General features: G+C 53.7%; 1 protein-coding gene and 1 long non-coding RNA gene across 2 annotated transcripts; both read left to right on the top strand.

The window, feature by feature from the left end:
• The first annotated feature begins 8,229 nt into the window (after window positions 1–8,229).
• On the top strand, window positions 8,230–9,467 carry LOC103639528 (dehydration-responsive element-binding protein 2E). The gene has a single exon (XM_008662269.4). It carries the CDS (start codon window positions 8,364–8,366, stop codon window positions 9,285–9,287), a length of 924 nt encoding a protein of 307 aa, XP_008660491.1. The 5' UTR covers window positions 8,230–8,363; the 3' UTR covers window positions 9,288–9,467.
• Window positions 9,468–10,823: 1,356 nt separating this feature from the next.
• Window positions 10,824–12,482, top strand: LOC118473418 (uncharacterized). The gene is made up of 3 exons (XR_004852858.1): window positions 10,824–11,441; window positions 11,515–11,925; window positions 12,188–12,482. It is a non-coding gene; the product is annotated as an uncharacterized lncRNA (long non-coding RNA).
• The last annotated feature ends 4,431 nt before the right edge of the window (window positions 12,483–16,913 follow it).

Here is a 16,913-nt window from a genome sequence, read left to right as displayed (position 1 = left end):
GGGCCTGACGTACTCCACGCACTCCACGTCGCATTCGAACGCGTGTCGGTACGTGGGGCCGACGGTGATGACCCCGTTGGGGCCCGGCATCTTGAGCTTGAGTTAGGTGTAGTTGGGGACGGCCATGAACTTCGTGTAGCATGGCCTCCCTAGTACTGCGTGGTAGGTTCCTCGGAACCCGACCACCTCGAACGTGAGGGTCTCCCTTCGGAAGTTGGAGGGCGTCCCAAAGCAGACGGGAAGATCGAGTTGTCCGAGGGGCTGGACGCGCTTCCCGGGGATGATCCCGTTGAAAGGCACAGCGCCTGCCCGGACCGAGGACAGATCAACACGCAGGAGCCCGAGGGTCTCGGCGTAGATGATGTTGAGGCTGTTGCCTCCGTCCATGAGGACCTTGGTGAGCCTGACGCCGCCGATGACGGGGTCGACAACGAGCGGGTATTTCCCCGGGCTCGGCACGCGGTTGGGGTGGTCGGCTCGGTCGAAGGTGACGGGCTTGTTGGACCAGTCTAGGTAGACTGGCGCCGCCACCTTTACCGAACAGACCTGCCGACACTCTTGCTTGCGGTGCCGAGCCGAGGCGTTCGCCGCTTGCCCACCGTAGATCATGAAGCAGTCGCGGACCTCGGGGAACTCTCCTGCCTGGTGATCTTCCTTCTTGTCGTTGTCGCGAGCCCTGCCACCCTCCGCGGGTGGCCCGACCCTGTGAAAGTGGCGCCGGAGCATAGTGCACTCCTCAAGGGTGTGCTTAACGGGCCCCTGATGATAGGGGCACGGCTCCTTGAGCATCTTGTCGAAAAGGTTGGCACCTCCGAGGGGTTTCCGAGGGTTCTTGTACTCGGCGGCGGCGACGAGGTCCGCGTCGGCGGCGGCGCGTTTCGCTTGCGACTTCTTCTTGCCTTTCTTCTTGGCGTCGCGCTGACTTGACGCCTCGGGGGCATCTTCCGGTGGGCGGCCCTGGGGCTACTTGTCCTTCCGGAAGATAGCCTCAACCGCCTCCTGGCCAGAGGCGAACTTGGTGGCGATGTCCATCAGCTCGCTTGCCCTGGTGGGGGTCTTGCGACCCAGCTTGCTCACCAGGTCGCGGCAGGTGGTGCCGGCGAGGAACGCGCTGATGACGTCTGAATCAGTGATGTTGGGCAGCTCGGTGCACTGCTTCGAGAATCACCGGATGTAGTCCCGGAGAGACTCTCCCGGCTGCTGTCGGCAGCTCTGGAGATCCCAGGAGTTCCCAGGGCGCACGTACGTGCCCTGGAAATTGTTGGCGAAGGCTTGGACCAGGTCGTCCCAGTTGGAGATCTGCCCCGGAGGCAGGTGCTCCAACCAGGCGCGAGCGGTGTCGGAGAGGAACAGGGGGAGGTTGCGGATGATGAGGTTGTCATCGTCCGTTCCACCCAGTTGGCAGGCCAGCCGGTAGTCCGCGAGCCACAGTTCTGGTCTCGTCTCCCCCGAGTACTTTGTGATAGTAGTCGGGGTTCGAAACCGGGTCGGGAACGGCGCCCGTCGTATGGCGTGGCTGAAAGCCTGTGGACCGGGTGGTTCGGGCGAGGGACTCCGATCCTCCCCGCTGTCGTAGCGTCCCCCACGCCTGGGGTGGTAGCCTCGGCGTACCCTCTCGTCGAGTTCGGCCCGACGGTTGTGGTGATGGTGCTCGTTGCCGAGGCGACCCGGGGCCGTAGGCGCTGTGTTGCGTGTGCTCCCGGTGTGGACCGAGGCTTCCCTCATGAATCGGGAAGTCGCAACGTGATGTTCCGAGGGGTACCCCTGCCTTCGGGAGGCGGAGCTTTCGGCCCGTCGGGCCGCGGCGCCCTCCACGAGATTCTTGAGCTCTCCCTGAATTCGCCGCCCCTCGGTGGTTGATGGCTCCGGCATCGCGCGGAGAAGCATTGCCGCTGCAGCCAGGTTCCGGCCGACTCCACTGGAAGTGGGTGGCGGCCTTACCCTGACATCGTCGGCGATGCGGTGCTGGATACCCTGGGGTAGATGACGCACTTCTCCGGCCAGAGGTTGGCCCGCCCATTCCTGCCCGACGTCCCGGCGGATCGGCTCAAGTGTTCCTGCTCCCTCGTCGAGCCTGGCCTGCACCCCGCGGATTTGCTCGAGCTGTGGGTCATGACCCCCCGCCGGAACGGGGACCACAGCTAGCTCCCGTAGGATGTCAACGCGAGGCACAGGCCTAGGGAGATCACCGTTCTCCGGCATACCAAGATGGTTGCCTTCGGAGGGACCCCCTAGATCGACGTGGAAACATTCACGACTTGGGCCACAGTCCTCATCGCCGAGGCTGCGGCTACCGTCAGAACAGTCGGAAAGGCAGTAGTCGCATGCGGTCATGAAGTCCCGCATGGCACTGGGGTTACCAAGTCCGGAGAAATCCCAACAGAAGTCGGGCTCGTCATCTTCCTCGGACCCCGAGGGCCCGTAGGTCGAGACGTCCGTCAGCCGGTCCCAGGGTGACCGCATACGATACCCCAGAGGGTTTGGACTCGGCTCTACGAGTGTGTCCGCCAAAGCGAAGTCGCTTGGCGGGTCGAGGCTGAATCCAAAAGGCGTGAGATGGGAATCGGTGGGTACCTCTTGGTCGACGGGCGGTGACGAAGTCACGTCAGGGACTGACTGCACCGTCGTCTCAAGTACGAGGGTGACACCCAGCAAGCCTTTCGCGAGCGTGCTGGCGTCGTCCGTTTGCTTGGGATTGGCGTGTTGCGGGGAGACGGCGCTCGTCTTCGTCTCAGACGCGAGGTCGATGCCCGACGTGCCCCCCGTTGGGGCACCGGCGCCGTTGACTCGCTCGACAGCCGACGAGGTGCCGCCTCCTGCTTGGCCTTGGTTGCCCCGCCTCCTCCTCCGTCGGCGGGGGAGGGGACGGGGTGAGCTCGAATGTTGTTCTTCCACCATGCGGGGAAGACGTCGTCGATTTCGCCGCCGGCGGGCGGGCTGTCGGCCGCCATTGTCGCTGTCGCACGGCGGGGGTAGGAGTATCATGTCGTAGCTGCCGTCGAGGGACATGAACTCAAGACTCCCGAAACGGAGCACCGTCCCGGGCCGGAAAGGTTGCTGGAGACTGCCCATCTGGAGCTTGACGGGAAGTTGTTCGTCAACACGCAGCAGGCCCCTACCTGGCGCGCCAATTGTCGGCATTTCGAAACCCGGGGGTCCCTGGACCGACGAGTAAAACTGTCGTCGCGTGCCCCAGCCCAGATGGGTCGGCGTGAGACGGAGCGCGAAGGGGGGAAGGCAGCCGGAGGGAGACGGGCGTGAGAGGTGGAAATCCCGCGGCCTTCGTGTTTGTCCCGCGCCCAGGTCGGGTGCGCTTGCAGTAGGGGGTTACAAGCGTCCACGCGGGAGGGAGCGAGCGGCCTCACGCGAGCGCCTGTCCCGTCCTTCCCCGCGCGGCCAACCTTCTGTAAGAGGGCCCTAGTCCTTCCTTTTATAGGCGCAAGGAGAGGATCCAGGTGTACAATGGAGGGTGTAGCTGTGTGCTAACGTGTCTAGCGGAGGAGAGCTAGCGCCCTAAGTACATGCCATCGTGGCAGCCGGAGAGGTTTTGGCACCCGGTTCGTGTGATTAGGCCTGGGCATTCGGGTTACCCGAAAATTTCGGGTCGGGTTATCCGGGTAATTAAAAGTTCGGGTTTTAGAAAGTGTTACCCGAATTTGCGCCGGGTATTATAGTACCCGAAAGTTCGGGTACCCGACACTTCGGGTTCGGGTATCGGGTACTCCCGAAGCAACCAAATTAAATTTTAAAAGCACGCATAACCAGCAGAATTACAGACAGTCGTCCACTCGTCCAGAGTCCAGAGTTCCAGACAGTCACAAACAGAATTACAGTTACAGACAGTCACAAACTCAGCTCACGCATTACCAAATTCACAAACAGAATTCACAAACAGAATTACAGTTACAGACAGACAGACAGTCACAAACTCACAAGTCACAAACAGAATTACAGCTCACCAACACGGCAGAATTCTGATTACAGACAATCACAAACTCACAAACTGAATTACAGCTCACCAGGCACCACCGCACCAGCAAGGCAGCACCAGCAGACACCGGCAGCCACTGCCCAGCGCCCCAGCTCACTGCTCACGCTCACGCTCACGCTGTCACGCATACACAGTCTGCACCACACGCTGCGAGCCTGCGAGGTCGGATTAGGGTTAGGGTTAGGGATGTGCTCTGTTGTCTGCTCGATTCCTTGGGCAAGGCTCAGTAGGGAATTAGGGATGAGCAGATTAGTGACCCTAACCTGGATGGCAGATTGGTAGGAGCAGGAGCAGTCGAGCAGGATGGCGTGGCCAGCTGGGTTCGGTGGCGGCCGACCGACGTGGTGACAACTCGGGATGGCGGGATCCCCTGCGCTGCGAACTGCGACGCGAGCCCTGGCGGTTGGCGCGGCTGGAGCTAGATGATGGAGCCTTGGAGTTGGAGCTCTTGAGGCCTTGATGGCTGCCGCCTGCGAATGGCGAATGGCGATTGGCGAAGAGCCGAAGACGACGGGCGTGTGCGCGTGGAGTGCGGGGCTGCGGGCGGTGTGCGGTCTGCGGTCTGCGGTGTGCCGTGTGCGGCTGCCTGTAGCCCTGTACGCCAGACGACCAGAGTTTGCTGGTGGGCCTGGGCCGGCCGTGTAAACAATGGCAGTTGGGCTGTAGAAATTTCGGGTATGGGTTGTTCGGGTACCGGTTGGCGCTACCCGAATTACCCAGAATTAGTTCGGGTTTCACAAGTTAGAACCCGAAATTACCAAATAAATTTCGGGTACCCGGTATTACGGGTTCGGGTTCGGGTATTTCGGGTTCGGGTAACGGGTAACGGGTTTTTTGCCCAGTCCTACGTGTGATGTCGTGGCCGTCGGAGGAGCGCTGGAGCCTGGCGGAAGGACAGCTGTCGGGGCTGTCGAGTCCTTACTGACGTCCTCTTGCTTCCGTAAGGGGGCTGAGAGCCGCCGTCGTCATAGAGCACGCGGGGCGCCATCATTACTTGTCTGGCGGAGCGAGCCAGATGGGACGCCGGTCTTGTTCCCCGTAGCCTGAGTCAGCTTGGGGTAGGGTAATGATGGCGCCTCCTGTTGACGTGGTCGGTCCGTGCCCCAGTTTGGGCGAGGTGGAGGCTCCTCCGAGGTTGAGGTCGAGTCCGTCTTCTAAGGTCGAGGTCGAGTCCGAGCCCCTGGGTCGGACGAGGCGGAGACCGTCGGCTGAAGCCAGGGCTGAGTTCGGGCCCTGGGTCGGGAGAAGCGGAGTTCGTCGTCTTCCGGGGCTGAGCCCGAGACCGAGCCCTGGGGTCGGGCGAAGCGGAGTTCGTCGTCTTCCGGGGCTGAGCCCGAGTCCGAGCCCTGGGGTCGGGCGAAGCGGAGTTCGTCGTCTTCCGGGGCTGAGCCCGAGTCCGAGCCCTGGGGTCGGGCGAAGCGGAGTTCGTCGTCTTCCGGGCCTGAGCCCGAGTCCGAGCCCTGGGGTCGGGCGAAGCGGAGTTCGTCGTCTTCCGGGGCTGAGCCCGAGTCCGAGCCCTAGGGTCGGGCGAAGCGGAGTTCGTCGTCTTCCGAGGCTGAGCCCGAGTCCGAGCCCTAGGGTCGGGCGAAGCGGAGTTCGTCGTCTTCCGGGGCTGAGCCCGAGTCCGAGCCCTGGGGTCGGGCGAAGCGGAGTTCGTCGTCTTCCGGGGCTGAGCCCGAGTCCGAGCCCTGGGGTCGGGCGAAGCGGAGTTTCCTATGGCGCCTGAGGCCGGACCTGGCTGCTGTCAGCCTTACTCTGTCGAGTGGCACAGCAGTCGGAGCGGCGCAGGCGACGCTGTCCTCTTGTCAGACCGGTCAGTGGAGCGGCGAAGTGACTGCGGTCACTTCGGCTCTGTCGACCGGAGGGCGCGCGTCAGAATAAAGGTGTCAAGCCACCTTTGCATTAAATGCTCCTGCGATTTGGTCGGTTGGCGTGGTGATTTGGCCAAGGTTGCTTCTTGGTGAAGACTGGGCCTCGGGCGAGCCGAAGGTATGTCCGTTGCTGGAGGGGGGCCTCGGGCGAGACGTAGATCCTCCGGGGTCGGCTGCCCTTGTCCGAGGCTGGGCTCGGACGAGGCGTGATCGCGTCCCTCGAATGGACCGATCCTTGACTTAGTCGCACCCATCAGGCCTTTGCAGCTTTGTGCTGATGGGGGTTACCAGCTGAGATTTAGGAGCCTTGAGGGTACCCCTAATTATGGTCCCCGACAATAATCATGTGTTTGGTTGGGTGCACGGGTACGGAAGTTGTAGCCGCCGATACTCAAAGCAATGTTTATTTGATTTAGGCATGAATACATGCAGCTTGGTGGTGTGCAAGTAGATATCTTCAGCCAGGTTGAGCGGTGTGCAAGTAGATATCTTCAGCCAGGTTGAGCGCATACACCCGATAGAGTAGGAGCGCATGTAGCTTGGGATCACGTAGTGGCACCGAAAACGAAACATATATTTTTATTTCTTTTTTATTATATCTTCTGATTAAAAGATTTAATCATCGAATAAATTGTATATTTGTGTTCGTAAGATTTTTATGGACAAAACTAGGCTACTCATGTTATATAAAATTTAAATATTTATTTATATACTCTTCTCTAGCATATATCAATACAAGCAACCAAACACTAGTTTTATGTGGACTGGACGCAATAATACAAACAACCAAATAAAAATCTATGTACGAACCTATCCTGATCACTAATAGGGTGTTTGATTTGAGGAATGAGCTAGTCAATCATCTTCTCACTTCTCACTATTTTTGTTTAGTTTGTGTAATGGAATGAGTTGATTCATCACCACCTCATTCTTCATAGTTAGTTAGTTAGTACTAATATGAGGAATGTGGTCATCCCACCAAATTTAAGGAATGAACCCATGATGCATCACCTTAATTTGGATGTAGTGATTTCTTAAACCAAACACTCTCTAAGAGCCTGACTCCTCACGTATGAGAACTAGGCTGTTATCATACATCAACCAATCACACGGAAACTGAACAAGAACTTTTGGACGGAATAATTTTGGGACAGCAGAGGACGATTTTGTTTGTTTTGATGTCTCGGTCTTATTCCTATCGAACGTAGCGGTGCATCCCTAGAGGTGCCTAACGGTCACGTGTGGCGCGCCTCCGTCCTCCGACGAGAGAGCTCACGTTCACAGGTCTGGAAAAGGCGCGACACCACGTTACCTACGCCGAGCATGCATTCCCGGCCGTGACAGCATTTAAACCTACGCTAGGCCGCCATGCGTGCCCTGCCGAGCAACCCCCGCCCCGCCCCACACAGGGCCGGCTCTGGCCCTGGGTTAAACCGTTTAGGGCTCAAGCAATGAGGGGGTTTCGATTTTTTAAGACTATTTTCAATATAGAATTTTATTAGACGGTTTCTAAAAAAATACTATATTAGTTTTTGCCAACAAAATCGTGTATCTTGAGTCTAGATGAAACTCTCCCTATCTCTTTTCTTATTAATTTTTTATCATGCATGCATGTCACCAAATTTGCTTATACGGGGTACAATTTAATGAAGAAGAAACTCAAATCAAATCTCTACATGGAAAAGCTTAATACCAAACCAGCCTATCCGATCTTCTTCTCCTGAAGGTATGTTCGTATATGCATCGTCTCCGGTTATGTATCATGCATCATTAATTTATATATTAGTATAGTAGAAGTTACTGGTATTAACTTTTTCTTACGAATCTAGTTCTGCAAGGTTGCATAAGAAGCACCTATTTGGTGCTCAAAAGAGGAACAAAAGAAAGGGAGACCATAGCCTCAGGTGAAAGAACTTTCTCAAAGTTGAAGTTATTGAAAAACTATTAAAGATCAACTATGTCACAAGAAAGATTAAATAACTTAGTTGCATATTCTATCGAGAAGAACATATTGAAAAACATTTATCTAAAAGTTGTTCTCACAGATTTTTGCTTCAAGAAATACTCAGCATAGTTATTTAGTATGAGACATTAGAACTGTATGGAATCTAAAATTGTTTAATACTCTCAGTTTTATTAATTCCCACTTGAGGTAACTGTATAGATTTAACATTGTTTTACTGTTTTTATTCTCTTCTATTTTATCATTATAATTATTGACAATATAAAAGGAAAATAATAGAAGCCCAAACTTTGAGATTGGTTTATATAGGACGCTCTAAAACCCAGAGCCAGACCTGCCTGACACCGGGCGCGCCCTCTACTTCTACTCTACTACCCCGGCGCCCCGCGCCTCGCGTCACACTCTCAACACCCACTTCCACTCCTCCGATCCAGGCCATTTCGAAGCTAGGTTAGGTAGCTCCTGCTTGCATTGGCGTTCAAAATAAACCCTCCTCCGACTCCCCACGCAGCCACGCTCGCTGGTCCGATCCCGTCCAATGGAGAGCTACGGCCACAAGCGCGCGTGGAAGAAGGAACCGACGCGGGGGAAGGGCGGCCCGCAGAACGCGGCGTGCGAGTACCGCGGCGTGCGGCAGCGGACGTGGGGCAAGTGGGTGGCCGAGATCCGAGAGCCCAACAAGCGCGCCCGCCTCTGGCTCGGCTCCTTCGCCACCGCCGAGGAGGCCGCGCTCGCCTACGACGAGGCCGCGCGCAGGCTCTACGGGACCGACGTCTTCCTCAACCTGCCGCACCTCCGCGCCTCGGGAGTCTCCGCCGCCGGCGCCGGCAACGCGCACGAGAGGCTTAGGTGGCTCCCAGCTGCCTCCGCCAGAGGCGCCGCCGTCCCGGCCTACGGCCTGCTCAACCTCAACGCGCAGCACAACGTGCACGTCATCCACCAGAGGCTGCAGGAGCTCAAGAACAACGGCTCGCCCGCCGATCATCTCCCTGCAGCGGCCTCCACGTCTCCCTGCTCGACCGTCACCACCCGCGCGGCTGCGGCCTTGCCTGCGCCCATGTCCTGCTTCCACGCCCTGGAGCAGGCGGTGACCACGGTCGCCACGAGGACGACGGTCGACGACGCTGAGCCGTGCGAGGGCGGCGCCTGCCCGTCCGGTGCGGACAAGCCCCAGATCGACCTCAGCGAGTTCTTGCAGCAGATCGGCGTGCTCAACAACACCGACGACGACGGCATCAGGACTACTGCTAAAGCCAGCTTTCGCGGTGATGCCGCGGAGGCTGGCTGCTTCGGCGGCAACGGCGAGTTCGACTGGGACGCGCTGGCAGCGGACCTCAACGACATCGCGGGAGCAGGAGTCCATGGCGGCGTCAACGGAGGGTTTCAGATGGACGATCTGCATGAGCATGAGGTCGAGCAGTTCGGGACCTGCCTGCCCATCCCTGTCTGGGACGTGCAGTAGTGTGGTGTCAAACGAGTCCATGCAATGTTGAAATATCCCGCCCATCTGCATGCTGCACGTGGCACCGCCTTTCCCTAGCGCACAAGCTTTAGCTTCCAAATTCATGTAATCGATTCAGAATCTGGTGGGTTGATGATGAGTTTGGCATGATGATGAATTTGTGAACAATTGGGCCTACTATTCTTAGTTCTTCATAAAAAAAATATGGAAGCTGCCAGCGGCCTAGCACTGGTCTGTCCTTTTTTAGAAGGACAAGCCTAGCGAGGTGGTAAGAATGTGGTGTTTGAATGCATTAAAAATAAATACTTAACTATTAACTAGTTCACTAAAAATAGCTAAATATATAGTTAAACTATTAGCTAGGTTATTTGGATGTCTTAACTAATTTTAGTCACTAACTATTATCTCTAGTGCATTTAAACACCTCGAAGTCTTTCTACTGATAAAGGTCTTAGGTTTGACATAACGTCCCTACAAAAAGAGTTACTCCCCTTGGCAACAGTGATGGCTCTGCCACCCTCGACGTGGAAGACTTTTGCTTTTGACACCAACAACTACTTCGGCGCCAGGAAGGAGAATCCAGAAGTGTGATTAAGCATTAAATAACGCTTCGTTGATTAGTGCAGGTTGCCGTGAAATAATTGTTGATTAAGGGAGGCAAATAGTTCAATCGATATTTAATTGTCTCAATTTCCTCAAAGTTAGTACTTAATGAGGGGTATTGTGGTATTTTTCCTTGTACACTAATCTGTCCTCAAATGGCCGGTTACCTTAAGATCAGGAACCGAGGGAGTATAGATAAGTAGAGATGGCCAAACGGGCCGCCCGGCCCGGCCCGGCCCGGGCCCGGTTAAGCCCGGCCAAAAACCGGGCCGGGCCTGCTGAGCCAGCAGGCTTAATTTTCTGTCCAAGCCCGGCCCGCAGCGGGCCTAAACGGGCCGGGCCGGCCCGTTTAACACGAAAAAAACGGGCCGAAAAGCGGGCTAAACGGGCTGGTAAGCACGTTTTAGTGTAAAAATAACGGGCTTAACGGGCTTAGAGGTAAACGGGCCGTGCCGGGCTAGCCCGCCGTGCCTAGTTTTCTGTCCAAGCCCGCCCGCTTATTCTATCGTGCCGGGCTCGGACCGGGCCCAAAAAGCGGGCTTCGTGCCGGGCTCACGTGCCTCGTGCTTTTTGGCCATCTATACGCGCACGCCGGCATCATGGGGGACTCCATCACCGTCTATGGCGAGAGCTTCTTAGCCTCCAGTGGCTATCAGGGCCACAGGAGGGCGCCTCTGATGCCCTCTCTTCCGCTGCCACGGCGTCGATCGGCCTTCCAGCTCCCGCCATGGCCGCCACGGACACCTTGACTGCGCCCTCAACGCTCGCTGCCGCTGCATCCCCTCCTCGCCCGACCAGACATGGAGCTCGCTGCATTTTCCCCACCTCCCTATGCGGTCTGTTTGGCATCCCTGTTGCCAGGAACGCCGCCGCCGTCCTAGACACATCACCACCGGCACCTTCCGCCCCTGCATGGCCAACGCGGCCCTCTCCTATAGATGTACATGAGACACGGGCCCGTTAACCCGGCCCGAGGCCCGTTTTTTTGGCCCGGTTCGCGCCCGGCCCGGCACGTATGGGATGGGCCCGGGCTGGCACGGCCCAGTGGAGCAGGCCGTGCCTGGGCCGCTGGCCAGGCACGTGGGCCGGCACGGCACGGCCTGCTCCACGCGGACAGCCCGGTCGGGGCCCGTAGCCGACACCGCCCGTGCCCCTTACCTCCTCGCCTCCTCGCCCCAAGGGGCCCACCTCTCAGTCCCTCCGCTCGCACTCGCATTCGCACTCGCACCCTGCTCCCTCTCTCTCTCCCGACTCGGCGGCGATTGACTTGGCGATTGGCGATTCCCCTCCGACGCCTCCGTCGCGGCGCCGCCCCTGTCCAGCGACCTCGGCTCCCGTCCCCGACGCCGGTGACCTCGATCCACCAGCTCCTCTCTAACCCCTCTCCCCTATCCAATCCCCTCTCTCTCGGTGAACTATGTGAGTTCGTGTTGTCGTCTCGTCCTCCCCTCCGGCCCTCCCCAGCTCGCCGTCGTCTCTAATCGGTCTCTGTCTGTCGTGTGTCGTCTGGGTGGCCCCCGTGTTCTCCGGCATCGGGCTCCGGTAGCACAGGTAAACCCTAACCCTAGATCTTTCGTAAACCCTAACCCTAACCCTAACTGTATAATGTTTTGCTCTTTTGTAGGTCAGTTGCTGATGCCTCGTCTTCCTCCTCTAGGGTAGATCGGGCACGGCGACTGCGTGCTCCGTTGAGGGACGGTGCTGGAGATCGGCCGTCCGCGGTGAAGGTCGCCATGGCGGATGATGACGATGTCAATCCGGTCACCGGCAACGACGACCTTCGCGCGGCAGGGCTTGTCCCAGATGACGAAGACGACATCCAGGCTGACGCTGCTGCTTTGCTCGGTATCGATCTAACCTCTGCTCCTGTCGATCTAAGTTCTAATCCGACCAACGCTGGTGGAGGGCCTGCTACGGCCACCGATACTCCGGTCGGCTCCACCAGCACCGATGGTGGTACTGGTACCTCATCTGTTGGTAAGCGTAAATCTACTGTCTGGGTTGATTTTGATGAGGTATTTGAGAAAGTGAATGGGTCCAATGTTCGAATTGCTGCTATTTGTAGAATGTGTAAGACTCGTTTATCTGCTAGATCTTCTGCTGGTACTGGGCATTTGCTTAGACACCAGAAAGCTTGTAAGAAGAAGGTTGATCACGCTGCTAGGGTCCAGTCTAGGCTTGCTTTCAATCCTGATGGTTCTCTACACAATTGGGAATATGATCCTATTTTTGCTCGAACTGAGTTGTGTCGTCTGATTGCTAGGCTTGACCTTCCATTAGGTATTGGTGAGTCACAGGCCTGGGAGGATTATATTGCCCGTGCTCATAACCCTAGGTTTACCAAAGTGTCTAGACAGACCACCACTAGAGACCTTCTGAAGCTTTTCACTGAACGACGTAATGTGCTTATCAATTCTGTGTTGCCTGCTACTTCTTCGGTTGCATTAACCTCAGATATTTGGTCTGGTAATGCTAAGGAGGACTACATTAGTGTTGTCTGTCATTATGTTAATGCTGATTGGGAATTACAGAAAAAGGTCATTGGTCTTAGGCTTATTGAGGTTAGACATACTGGTCAAAATATTGCTGAAAGAATTGGTGTTGTGGTTGAGGAGTTTTGTCTGGTTGACAAGATTTTCTCTCTCACTCTAGACAATGCTTCTTCTAATTCAAAGGCTATGGATACATTGACACCTTTGTTTGCTGGTTATTTGGGTCCTGATCCTTCTTCTAACTACACTCTTATGCATCAACGTTGTGCTTGTCATATCATTAATCTCATTGTTAAATCTGGAATGAAGAGACTGAAACCTTTTTTGGAAGATTTTAGAACTGCAATTAATTTCTTAAATGCTTCTAATTCTAGAATAGCAACATTTAAAGAGTACTGCTTAGCAAGGGGTGTTAGACCCAGAAAATTTGGATTGGATATGGATGTTAGATGGAATTCTACTTATTTGATGCTTAAACACTTGGTCCCATACAAAACTGTTTTTTCTGTCTTCATCAATTCACATTATGAGTCACAATTATTGCCTCCTAATCATTGGTATGTTGCTGAGAAGATTTTAGAGTTTCTAGAACTGTACTATGACTCTACTGTTGTTCTGTCTGGTGTTTATTATCCAACTAGTCCACTAGTTCTTCATCATATTCTGGAAATTGCATCTCATTTGAAAGCATGTGAAAGAGATTTAAATCTTAGAACTATTGTGTTTCCAATGCAACTTAAATTCCTTAAATACTGGAGTGACATACCTTTGCTATATTCATATGCATTCATTCTGGACCCTAGAGCTAAGATGAGAGGTTTTTTTAATGTGTTGCATTTACTTGGAGAGTGCACTGGGTGTGAGTACAGTACATATTATGCTGATGTAAAAAATGAATTGTATAAACTGTTTACTAAATATGAGACTAAGTTTGGTGCAGTTAGGGCTCAAAGGGCTGCTCAGCCTTACAGGTAAAAGAAAACAAGCTTGGGGAAGAATATTTGGAGATTCCAGTTCAGGTGTTGTTGGTCCTCCCTGAAAGGGAAATGTGCCCTTGGGCCATTTCTAAGTATTTTGGTGATTGAGTGCAAACACAAGGGCCTAAATGTGAATTTATGTACATGGATGAACAAGGTGAAAATCATGAAGTAAAGGTATGTTTCTAAGCCTTAGTACATTGGTTTTAAGTACTAATATATTTGTCTAAGTGTTAGAAACAGAAAGAAGAAGAATAGAGAAAAGGAGAAGGGACTTGGCTGTGTGCTGTCAAGACCCAGCTCGGTCTGGAGCACCGGACTGTCCGGTGTGCACCGGACAGTGTCCGGTGCGCCAGGCTGGCGAGACTCGAACTGGCCGCTCTCGGGAAATTGGCCGGCGGCGTACGGCTAAAATTCACCGGACTGTCCGGTGTGCACCGGACTGTCCGGTGAGCCAACGGTCGGCCAGGGCCAACGGTCGGCCGCGCAATCCGCGCGGGACACGTGGCCGAGCCAACGGTCGGAAGACGGCACCGGACTGTCCGGTGTGCACCGGACATGTCCGGTGCGCCAACAGCGCCAGATCTGCCAACGGTCTGCAACGGTCGTCTTCGCCGTTTAAGGAAACAAATCGGGCACCGGACAGTGTCCGGTGTGCACCGGACTGTCCGGTGTGCACCGGACTGTCCGGTGCCCCCGACGACAGAAGGCAAGGATGGCCTTCCGGATTTGCTCTCAACGGCTCCTAGCTGCCTTGGGGCTATAAAAGGAGCCCCTAGGCGCAGGGAGGAGGAACACAAGCAACCTTTGAGCATTCTTGATCATCCACACTAAGTCTCTGCGCATTCGTTTGTGTTTCTAAGTGATTCGAGCTCTGTTCTAAGTGAGAACTCTGAGATAGTCTTGTGAGCTCGATTCTTGGCCGTGTGTGTGCGCTTTTGCTGTGGATTTGTGTGTGTTGCTTCCCTCCCTTACTCTGTGTTTCATTTGTGATCATATACTTGTAAGGGCAAGAGACTCCAATTTGTGGAGATTCCTTGCAAACGGGATAGTGAAAGGAAAACAAAACACCGTGGTATTCAAGTGGGTCTTTGGACCGCTTGAGAGGGGTTGATTGCAACCCTCGTCCGTTGGGACGCCACAACGTGGAGTAGGCAAGCGTTGGTCTTGGCCGAACCACGGGATAAAACCACTGTGTCACTCTGTGCTTGATTCTCTTGTGGTACTGTGTTTTGTTAAGATTGTTGAGACTTCACCTTAGCCACTTGGCAATAATCGTGCTAACACTTAACAAGTTTTTGTGGCTTAAGTTTGAAGTTTTTACAGGATCACCTATTCACCCCCCCCTCTAGGTGCTCTCAATTGGTATCGGAGCCGTTCTCTTCACAAAGGGACTAACCGCCCGAAGAGATGGATCCTAAGGGGAAGGGTATAGTGATCAACGACAAAGAGAAGGAATCCTTCGTCAACGAGCCGAAGGACGATAAGCCTACCGACTCCGGCTCGGGCCAAAGACGGAAGGAAGGGAAGAAGAAGAAGACCAGGCGCATCAAGGAGATCGTCTACTACGACAGCGACGAGTCTACTTCTTCCCAAAAGGACGAGGACCACAACGACTACGAGAGAAGAAAACCGGTTAATTCGAACTTTTCTTTTGATTACTCTCGTATTCCGCAAAGTTCACATTCTCATTTGCTCTCCATTCCACTCGGCAAGCCCCCACACTTTGATGGAGAGGACTACGGATTTTGGAGCCACAAAATGCGTAGTCACCTATTCTCTCTCCATCCTAGTATATGGGAGATTGTAGAGAGTGGAATGCATTTTGATAGTTCGGATAGTCCCATGTTCATTAATGAACAAATTCATAAGAATGCACAAGCTACTACTGTTCTTCTAGCTTCCTTGTGCAGGAATGAATACCATAAGGTGAGCGGCTTGGATAACGCCAAGCAAATCTGGGACACCCTCAAAATTTCTCATGAGGGGAACGACGTCACCTTACTCACCAAGATGGAGTTGGTGGAGGGCGAGCTTGGACGGTTCACAATGATAAGGGGCGAGGAGCCAACGCAAACATACAATCGGCTCAAGACCCTTATCAACAAGATAAGAAGCTACGGGAGCACGCGATGGACGGACCACGACGTCGTCCGCCTAATGCTAAGGTCATTTACCGTTCTTGATCCTCACTTGGTGAACAATATACGTGAAAATCCCAGGTACACCAAGATGTCGCCCGAAGAAGTTCTTGGGAAATTTGTTAGCGGGCGAATGATGATCAAGGAGGCGAGATATGTGGACGACGCCTTGAATGGTCCGATCAACGAGCCGCAACCTCTCGCTCTCAAGGCAACACGAAGCAAGGAGGCGCTACCTAGCAAGGTGGCACAAATTGAGGCGGCCGGACTCAACGATGAAGAGATGGCTCTCATCATCAAGAGATTCAAGACGGCGCTAAATGGTCGCAAGGGGCAGCCAAGCAAGACCAAGACCAAGGGGAAGCGCTCATGCTTCAAATGCGGTAAGCTTGGTCATTTTATCGCTAACTGTCCCGATAATGAAAGTGACCAGGAAAAGGGGAACAAAAGAGAAAAGAAGAAGCAATACAAGAAGGCAAAGGGCGAGGCGCATCTAGGAAAGGAGTGGGACTCGGATTGCTCCTCCTCCGACTCCGACAACGAAGGACTCGCCGCCACTGCCTTCAACAAATCGGCTCTCTTCCCCAACGAGCGTCTCACATGTCTTATGGCAAGGGAGAAGAAGGTGAGTACTCAAGACTCCACTTATGCTTCTTCTAGTGATAGTGAGTCTAGTGATGATGACATAGATTATTCATGCTTGTTCAAGGGCTTAGATAGATCTAAGATAGATAAAATCAATGAATTGATTGATGCATTGAATGAAAAGGATAGGCTTTTAGAAAAGCAGGAGGATTTATTGTATGATGAACATGATAAATTTGTAGAGGCACAAAAATCATATGCTTTAGAAGTAAAAAGAAATGAAATGCTTTCTTATGAACTATCTACTTGTCATGAAACCATTTCTACTTTACAAGGTGTTAACAATGATTTAAATGCTAAGTTAGAAGTAGCAAATAAATCTAATTCTTATGTAGAACATGTTAAGATTTGCACTAGGTGTAAGGATTTCGATGTTGATGCCTGTAGTGAACATCTAGTTTTAATTTCCAAATTAAATAAGGAAGTGGCTAGTCTTAATGCCCAACTTAAGACTAGCAAGAATGAAGTTGATAAAATAAAATTTGCAAGGGATGCCTATACGGTTGGTAGACACCCCTCAATTAAGGATGGTCTTGGCTTCAAGAGAGAGGCCAAGAACTTAACAAGCCATAAGGCTCCCATCTTCGTCAAGGAGAAAGGGAAGGCCCCTATGGCTAGTAATGCTAAAAAGAACCATGCTTTTATGTATTATGATAGGAGAAATGCTAGAAATGCTTATAATGATTTTGATTCACATGTTTATGATTCTCATGCCATGTTTGCCTCTAGTTCTTCTTATAAGCATGATAGGGATATGCCTAGGAGAAA

This window comes from Zea mays, chromosome 9 (assembly GCF_902167145.1).
Source record: "Zea mays cultivar B73 chromosome 9, Zm-B73-REFERENCE-NAM-5.0, whole genome shotgun sequence".
NCBI classification, from domain to species: domain Eukaryota; kingdom Viridiplantae; phylum Streptophyta; class Magnoliopsida; order Poales; family Poaceae; genus Zea; species Zea mays.
The sequence above is the reverse complement of the archived record's forward strand: the minus strand, read 5'-3'. Positions and strand labels throughout refer to the sequence as shown.

Coding starts and splice junctions, on each gene's coding strand:
- LOC103639528 (XM_008662269.4), top strand. CDS start 8,364: ATGGAGAGCTACGGCCACAAGCGCGCGTGGAAGAAGGAACCGACGCGG.